The 9,837-nt window shown below is 33.4% G+C and overlaps 1 protein-coding gene across 1 annotated transcript; it reads left to right on the top strand.

The window, feature by feature from the left end:
* The first annotated feature begins 335 nt into the window (after positions 1-335).
* LOC137324063 (uncharacterized abhydrolase domain-containing protein DDB_G0269086-like) lies at positions 336-4,051 on the top strand. Its single transcript, XM_067988232.1, has 3 exons — positions 336-461; positions 1,619-2,098; positions 3,461-4,051. The coding sequence occupies exons 1-3, from the start codon at positions 336-338 to the stop codon at positions 4,049-4,051; spliced, it is 1,197 nt and encodes a 398-aa protein (XP_067844333.1).
* Positions 4,052-9,837: the final 5,786 nt, after the last annotated feature.

The following is a 9,837-nucleotide window of genomic DNA, read 5'->3' as shown; positions in this document are numbered from 1 at the left end:
GCCAGTGATCAATTAAACTCGCAGACCAGAGTTTAATGGTTAAAGCAAGTGAGTTTTATTCACACCTCAGCAGTTGTCACTTGCAGTGCAGCGATGAACAAAACAGTAACAGGGATTACTTTCCAGCAAAAAAGATCTCACTCTTAGTTCTTTCCTCTCCTCAACAGAACTAATTCACTGTCTTTTATCCTTCCAGTATGGGAGTCAGTCCTGATTAAAGGCAATTAAGGTCAATGATTTCTTAAAGCTAGACCGCCTTGCCTTGATCATTCTGACACATGATACAACTTCTTAAAGCAGTACCCTTATCGAGGGCAGAGAGCTCGCAAAATCCAATGGTTCAATATCACCCCTATGTTACCCTGTTACAACAGACTGAAAATGAACGGAGTAAAATCGAACTGGCTAAAAATAAACAGAGTGAAATTGAACAGACTAAAAATGAACAGACTGAAACTGAAGTGAGTAAAAGTGAACAGAGAGAAAATGAACAGACAGAAGATGAACTGAGTGAAATTGAACAGACTGAAATTGAACAGACAGAAAATGAACAGACTGAAAATGAACAGACTGAAATTGAAAAGAGTTAAAATCAACAGACAGAAATTGAACCGACTGCAATTGAACCTACTGAAAATGAACCGACTGTAAATGAACAGACTGAAAATGAAAAGAGTTAAAATCAACAGACAGAAATTGAACAGCTTGAAAATGAACAGACTGAAAATGAACAGACTGAAAGTGAACGGAGTGAAAATTGAACAGAGTGAAATTGAACAGACGGAAAATGAACAGAGTAGAAAATAAACAGAATGAAATTGAACAGACTGAAATGAACCGAAAGAAAATGAACGGACTGAAAATGAACAAACTGAATTTGAATGGACTGAAATTGAACAGAACGAAAATGAACTAACTGAAATTGAACAGATTGAAATTGAAAAGAGTTAAAATCAACAGAAAGAAACAGAAAAGCCTGAAAATCAACAGACTGAAATTGAACAGACTGAAAATGAAAACACTGAAATTGAACAGACTGAAATTGAAAACAGTGAAAATGAACAGACTGAAATTGAACAGACTGAGAATGAAAGACTGAAATTGAACAGTCTGTAGATGAACAGACTGAAATTGAACAGAATGAAAAAGAACAGACTGAGATTGAACAGACTGAAATTGAAAAGAGTTAAAATCAACAGACAGAAATTGAACAGCCTGAACATGAACAGACTGAAATTGAATAGACTGAAAATGAACAGACTAAAATTGAACAGAGTGGGATTGAACAGACTGAAGATGAACAGACTGAAGATGAACAGACTGAAGATGAACAGACAGAAAATGAACAGACTGAAATTGAACAGACAAAAATTGAACAATCAGAAATTGAATGGACAGAAAGTGAACAAACTGAAATTGAACCGATTGAAAATGAATGGGCTGAAAGAGAATAGACAAAAATTGAACAGGCTGAAATTGAAAAGGCTGAAATTGAACAAACTGTAATTGAACAAAATGACAATGAACAGACAGAAATTGAACAGCCTGAAAATGAACAGATTGAATTTGAACAGACTGAAAAAGAACAGACTGAAAATGAAAGACTGAAATTGAACAGACTGAAGATGAACAGACTGAAGATGAACAGACAAAAATTGAACAAACAGAAATTGAATGGACAGAAAGTGAACAGACTGAAAATGAACTGACTGAAATTGAACAGAATGACAATGAACAGACAGAAAATGAACGGATTGAAAATGAACAGATTGAAAGTGAACAGACAGAAAATGAACAGACAGAAAATGAACGGATTGAAAATGAACAGACAGAAAATGAGCAGACAGAAAATGAAAACACTGAAATTGAACAGACTGAAATTGAAAACAGTGAAAATGAACAGCCTGAACATGAACAGACTGAAATTGAACAGTCTGTAGATGAACAGACTGAAATTGAACAGAACGAAATGAACAGACTGAGATTGAACAGACTGAAATTGAAAAGAGTTAAAATCAACAGACAGAAATTGAACAGCCTGAACATGAACAGGCTGAAATTGAACAGACTGAAAATGAACAGACTAAAATTGAACAGAGTGGGATTGAACAGACTGAAGATGAACAGACTGAAGATGAAAGACTGAAATTGAAGACTGAAAATGAACAGACAGAAATTGAACAGACAGAAAATGAAAACACTGAAATTGAACAGACTGAAATTGAACAGACTGAAGATGAACAGACTGAAGATGTAGAGACTGAAATTGAAAAGAGTGAAAATTGAACAGACTGAAATTGAAAAGGCTGAAATTGAACAAACTGAAAATGAACGGATTGAAAATGAACAGACTGTAGATGAACAGACAGAAATTGAACAGTCTGTAGATGAACAGACTGAAATTGAACAGTCTGTAGATGAACAGACTGAAATTGAACAGAACGAAAATGAACAGACTGAGATTGAACAGACTGAAATTGAAAAGAGTTAAAATCAACAGACAGTAATTAAACAGTCTGAATATGAACAGGCTGAAATTGAACAGGCTGAAGATGAACAGACTGAAGATGTAGAGACTGAAATTGAAAAGAGTGAAAATTGAACTAAGTGAAATTGAACAGACAAAAATTGAACAGACTGAAATTGAAAAGGCTGAAATTGAAAAGGCTGAAATTGAACAAACTGAAAATGAACAGATTGAAAATGAACGGAATAAAAATGAACAGACTGAAAACGAACAGACTGAAAACGAACAGACTGAAAACGAACAGACTGAAAATAAACAGACTGAAATTTAACAGAGTGAAATTGAACAGACTGAAGATGAACAGACAGAAAATGTAGAGACTGTAATTGAACAAACTGAAGATGAACGGATTGAAAATGAACAGACTGTAATTGAACAGACTGAAAATGAACAGATTGAAAATGAACTAATTGAAAATGAACAGACTGAAAATGAACAGACAGAAATTGAACAGACTGAAAATGAACAAACTGAAAATGAACAGACTGAAAATGAACAAACTGAAAATGAACAAACTGAAAATGAACAGACTGAAAATGAACAGACTGAAAATGAACAGACTGAAAATGAACAGACTGAAAATGAAAACACTGAAATTGAACAGACTGAAATTGAAAACAGTGAAAATTAACTGACAGAAATTGAACAGCCTGAAAATGAACAGACTGAAAATGAAAGACTGAAATTAAACAGACTGAAGATGAACAGACAGAAAATGAACAGACTGAAATTGAACAGAGTGAAATTGAACAGAGTGAAATTGAACAGACAAAAATTGAACAATCAGAAATTGAACAAACTGAAAATGAACTGACTGAAATTGAACCGATTGAAAATGAATGGACTGAAAGAGAATAGACAAAAATTGAACAGACTGAAATTGAAAAGGCTGAAACTGAACGGATTAAAAATGAACAAATTGAATTTGAACAGACTGAAAATGAACAGACTGAAGATGAACGGACAGAAATTGAACAGCCTGAAAATGAACAAACTGAAATTGAACAGACTGAAAAAGAACAGACTGAAAATGAAAGACTGAAATTGAACAGACTGAAGATGAACAGACTGAAGATGAACAGACTGAAGATGAACAGTCTCAAATTGAACAGAGTGAAAATTGAACAGAGTGAAATTGAACAGACAACAATTGAAGAAACAGAAATTGAATGGACAGAAAGTGAACAGACTGAAATTGAACGGATTGAAAATGAACGGATTGAAAATGAACCGACTGAAAATGAACAGACAGAAAATGAACGGATTGAGAATAAACAGACTGAAAATGAACAGCCTGAAAATGAACAGACAGAAAATGAGCAGACGGAAAATGAACAGACTGTAATCGAACAGACTGAAAATGAACAGATTGAAAATGAACGGATTGAAAATGAACAGACAGAGAATGAACAGACTGAAATTGAACAGACTGAAAATGAACAGACTGTAATTGAACAGAATGACAATGAACAGACAGAAAATGAACAGACTGAAACTGAACGGATTGAAAATGAACGGATTTGAAATGAACCGACTGAAAATGAATGGATTGAGAATAAACAGACTGAAAATGAACAGCCTGAAAATGAACGGACAGAAAATGAACCGACAGAAAATGAACGGATTGAAAATGAACAGACTGAAAATGAACAGATTGAAAATGAACAGATTGGAAATAAACAGACTGAAAATGAACCGACAGAAAATGAACCGACAGAAAATGAACAGACAGAAATGAACAGACTGAAACTGAACGGATTGAAAATGAACAGATTAAAAATGAACAAACTGAAAATGAACGGATTGAAAATGAACAGACTGATAATGAAAACAGTGAAATTGAACAGACTGAAAAAGAACAGACTGAAATTGAAAACAGTAAAAATTAACAGACAGAAATTGAACAGCCTGAAAATGAACAGACTGAAAATGAACAGACTGAAAATGAACAGACTGAAAATGAACAAATTGAAATTTGACAGACTGAAAATGAACAGACTGAAAATGAACAGACTGAAAATGAACAAACTGAAATTGAATGGACTGACAGAGAACAGACTGAAATTGAAAAGAGTGAAATTGAACAGAGTGAAAATGAACAGACTGAAAATGAATAGACTGTACATGAACTGACTGAAAATGAACGGTCTGAAATTGAACAGACTGAAATTGGAAAGAGTTAAAATCAACAGACAGAAATTGAACAGCCTGAAAATTTAACAGACTGAAATTGAACAGACTGAAATTGAACAGACTGAAATTGAACAGACTGAAATTGAACAGACTGAAATTGAACAGACTGAAATTGAACAGACTGAAATTGAACAGAGTGAAAATTGAACAAACTGAAATTGAACCGACAGAAATTGAACCAACAGAAATTGAACAGACTGAAAATGAACAGAAAGAAATTGAATAGACTGAAATTTAACAGACTGAAAATGAACAGTCTGAAAATGAACAGAAAGAAATTGAATAGACTGAAATTTAACAGACTGAAAATGAACAGAGTAGAAAGTGAACAGAATGAAAATGAACAAACTGTAATTGAACAGACTGAAATGAACCGACAGAAAATGAACGGATTGAAAATGAACAGATTGGAAATGAACAGACTGTAATTAAACAGAATGACAATGAACAGACAGAAAATGAACAGACTGAAAATGAACAGACAGAAAATGAACAGTCAGAAAATGAACGGATTTAAAATGAACGGATTCAAAATGAACAGATTGGAAATGAACAGACTGTAATTAAACAGAATGACAATGAACGGACAGAAAATGAACGGATTGAAAATGAACAGATTGAAAGTGAACAGATTGAAAGTGAACAGATTGAAAGTGAACAGACTGTAAATGAACAGACAGAAAATGAACCGACTGAAAATGAACAGACGGAAAATGAACAGACGGAAAATGAACAGACTGAAAATGAACAGACTGAAAATGAACAGACTGAAAATGAACAGACTGAAAATGAACAGACTGAAAATGAACGGATTGAAAATGAAACCACTGAAATTGAACAGACTGAAATTGAAAAGAGTGAAAATTAACAGACAGAAATTGAACAGCCTGAACATGAACAGACTGAAATTGAACAGACTGAAAATGAAGACTGAAAATGAACAGACTGAAATTGAACAGACTGAAAATGAAAGACTGAAATTGAACAGTCTGTAGATGAACAGACTGAGATTGAACAGACTGAAATTGAAAAGAGTTAAAATCAACAGACAGAAATTGAACAGACTGAAAATGAACAGACTGAAAATGAACAGACTGAAGATGAACAGACTGAAGATGTAGAGACTGAAAATGAACAGAATGAAAATTGAACAAACTGAAGATGAACGGATTGAAAATCAACAGACTGAAAATGAAAACACTGAAATTGAACAGACTGAAAAAGAACCATCTGGAATTGAACAGACTGAAATTTAACAGACTGAAAATGAACAGACTGAAATTGAACGGACTGAAAATGAACGGATTAAAAATGAACAGACTGAAAATGAAAAGATTGAATTTGAACAGACTGAAAATGAACGGACTGAAGATGAACAGACAGAAATTGACCAGCCTGAAAATGAACAGACTGAAAATGAACAGACTGTAATTGAACAGACTGAAAATGAACAGACAGAAAATGAACAGACTGAAATTGAACAGAATGAAAATTGAACAGAGTGAAATTGAACAAACTGAAATTGTAAGGAGTCTTACAACACCAGGTTATAGTCCAACAGCTTTATTTCAAATCACAAGCTTTCGGAGCTTTCATGAATGGACAAAATTTGAACGAACAGAAATTGAACAGACTGAAATTGAACAGACTGAAATTGAACAGACTGAAATTGAACAGACTGAAATTGAACAGACTGAAATTGAACAGACTGAAATTGAACGGACTGAAATTGAATGGACTGAAAGAGAATAAACAAAAATTGAACAGACTGAAATTGAAAAGGCAGAAATTGAACAAACTGAAAATGAACGGATTGAAAATGAACAGTCTGAAAATGAACAGAATGACAATGAACAGATAGAAAATGAACAGACTGAAAATGAACAGATTGAAAATGAACAGATTGAGAATGAAGAGAGTGAAATTGAACAGACAGAAAATGAACGGGCAGAAAAGGAACAGACAAAAAATGAACGGATTGAAATGAACAAACTGAAAATGAAAACACAGAAATTGAACAGCCTGAACATGAACAGGCTGAAATTGAAAAGACTGAAAATGAACAGACTGAAGATGAACTGACAGAAATTGCACAGACAGAAATTGCACAGACAGAAATTGCACAGAGTGAAAATTGAACCGAGTGAAATTGAACAAACTGAAATTGAACAGACAAAAATTGAACAAACAGAAATTGAATGGACAGAAAGTGAACAGACTGAAATTGAACCGATTGAAAATGAATGGACTGAAAGAGAATAAACAAAAATTGAACAGACTGAAATTGAAAAGGCTGAAATTGAACAAACTGAAAATGAACAGATTGAAAATGAACAATCTGAAAATGAACAGACTGTAAATGAACAGACTGAAACTGAACAGATTGAAAATGAACGGATTACAATTGAACAGACTGAAAATGAACAGACTGAAAATGAACGGATTAAAAATGAACAGAGTGAAAATGAACCGACAGAAAATGAACAGACTGAAAATGAACAGACTGAAAATGAGCGGATTGAAAATGAACAGATTGAAAATGAAGAGAGTGATATTGATCAGACTGAAAATGAACAGACTGAAAATGAACGGATTAAAAATGAACAGACTGAAAATGAACAAACTGAAATTGAACAGACTGAAAAAGAACAGACTGAAAATGAAAGACTGAAATTGAACAGACTGAAGATGAACAGACTGAAGATGAACAGACTGAAGATGAACAGTCTCAAATTGAACAGAGTGAAAATTGAACAGAGTGAAATTGAACAGACAACAATTGAAGAAACAGAAATTGAATGGACAGAAAGTGAACAGACTGAAATTGAACGGATTGAAAATGAACGGATTGAAAATGAACCGACTGAAAATGAACAGACAGAAAATGAACGGATTGAGAATAAACAGACTGAAAATGAACAGCCTGAAAATGAACAGACAGAAAATGAGCAGACGGAAAATGAACAGACTGTAATCGAACAGACTGAAAATGAACAGATTGAAAATGAACGGATTGAAAATGAACAGACAGAGAATGAACAGACTGAAATTGAACAGACTGAAAATGAACAGACTGTAATTGAACAGAATGACAATGAACAGACAGAAAATGAACAGACTGAAACTGAACGGATTGAAAATGAACGGATTTGAAATGAACCGACTGAAAATGAATGGATTGAGAATAAACAGACTGAAAATGAACAGCCTGAAAATGAACGGACAGAAAATGAACCGACAGAAAATGAACGGATTGAAAATGAACAGACTGAAAATGAACAGATTGAAAATGAACAGATTGGAAATAAACAGACTGAAAATGAACCGACAGAAAATGAACCGACAGAAAATGAACAGACAGAAATGAACAGACTGAAACTGAACGGATTGAAAATGAACAGATTAAAAATGAACAAACTGAAAATGAACGGATTGAAAATGAACAGACTGATAATGAAAACAGTGAAATTGAACAGACTGAAAAAGAACAGACTGAAATTGAAAACAGTAAAAATTAACAGACAGAAATTGAACAGCCTGAAAATGAACAGACTGAAAATGAACAGACTGAAAATGAACAGACTGAAAATGAACAAATTGAAATTTGACAGACTGAAAATGAACAGACTGAAAATGAACAGACTGAAAATGAACAAACTGAAATTGAATGGACTGACAGAGAACAGACTGAAATTGAAAAGAGTGAAATTGAACAGAGTGAAAATGAACAGACTGAAAATGAATAGACTGTACATGAACTGACTGAAAATGAACGGTCTGAAATTGAACAGACTGAAATTGGAAAGAGTTAAAATCAACAGACAGAAATTGAACAGCCTGAAAATTTAACAGACTGAAATTGAACAGACTGAAATTGAACAGACTGAAATTGAACAGACTGAAATTGAACAGACTGAAATTGAACAGACTGAAATTGAACAGACTGAAATTGAACAGACTGAAATTGAACAGAGTGAAAATTGAACAAACTGAAATTGAACCGACAGAAATTGAACCAACAGAAATTGAACAGACTGAAAATGAACAGAAAGAAATTGAATAGACTGAAATTTAACAGACTGAAAATGAACAGTCTGAAAATGAACAGAAAGAAATTGAATAGACTGAAATTTAACAGACTGAAAATGAACAGAGTAGAAAGTGAACAGAATGAAAATGAACAAACTGTAATTGAACAGACTGAAATGAACCGACAGAAAATGAACGGATTGAAAATGAACAGATTGGAAATGAACAGACTGTAATTAAACAGAATGACAATGAACAGACAGAAAATGAACAGACTGAAAATGAACAGACAGAAAATGAACAGTCAGAAAATGAACGGATTTAAAATGAACGGATTCAAAATGAACAGATTGGAAATGAACAGACTGTAATTAAACAGAATGACAATGAACGGACAGAAAATGAACGGATTGAAAATGAACAGATTGAAAGTGAACAGATTGAAAGTGAACAGATTGAAAGTGAACAGACTGTAAATGAACAGACAGAAAATGAACCGACTGAAAATGAACAGACGGAAAATGAACAGACGGAAAATGAACAGACTGAAAATGAACAGACTGAAAATGAACAGACTGAAAATGAACAGACTGAAAATGAACAGACTGAAAATGAACGGATTGAAAATGAAACCACTGAAATTGAACAGACTGAAATTGAAAAGAGTGAAAATTAACAGACAGAAATTGAACAGCCTGAACATGAACAGACTGAAATTGAACAGACTGAAAATGAAGACTGAAAATGAACAGACTGAAATTGAACAGACTGAAAATGAAAGACTGAAATTGAACAGTCTGTAGATGAACAGACTGAGATTGAACAGACTGAAATTGAAAAGAGTTAAAATCAACAGACAGAAATTGAACAGACTGAAAATGAACAGACTGAAAATGAACAGACTGAAGATGAACAGACTGAAGATGTAGAGACTGAAAATGAACAGAATGAAAATTGAACAAACTGAAGATGAACGGATTGAAAATCAACAGACTGAAAATGAAAACACTGAAATTGAACAGACTGAAAAAGAACCATCTGGAATTGAACAGACTGAAATTTAACAGACTGAAAATGAACAGACTGAA

Source organism: Heptranchias perlo, chromosome 7 (genome assembly GCF_035084215.1).
Source record: "Heptranchias perlo isolate sHepPer1 chromosome 7, sHepPer1.hap1, whole genome shotgun sequence".
Lineage (NCBI taxonomy): Eukaryota > Metazoa > Chordata > Chondrichthyes > Hexanchiformes > Hexanchidae > Heptranchias > Heptranchias perlo.
This window is presented reverse-complemented; position numbering and strand designations above follow the sequence as displayed.

What these genes read in the sequence shown, in the direction of transcription:
- LOC137324063 (XM_067988232.1), top strand. Translation starts at nt 336, where the DNA reads ATGGTTCAATATCACCCCTATGTTACCCTGTTACAACAGACTGAAAAT. An exon ending in ATGAACAGACTGAAACTGAA is followed by an intron (nt 462 to 1,618) that starts GTGAGTAAAAGT and finishes GAAATTGAACAG; the next exon opens with ACTGAAGATGAACAGACTGA. An exon ending in ACAGACTAAAATTGAACAGA is followed by an intron (nt 2,099 to 3,460) that starts GTGGGATTGAAC and finishes GAATTTGAACAG; the next exon opens with ACTGAAAATGAACAGACTGA.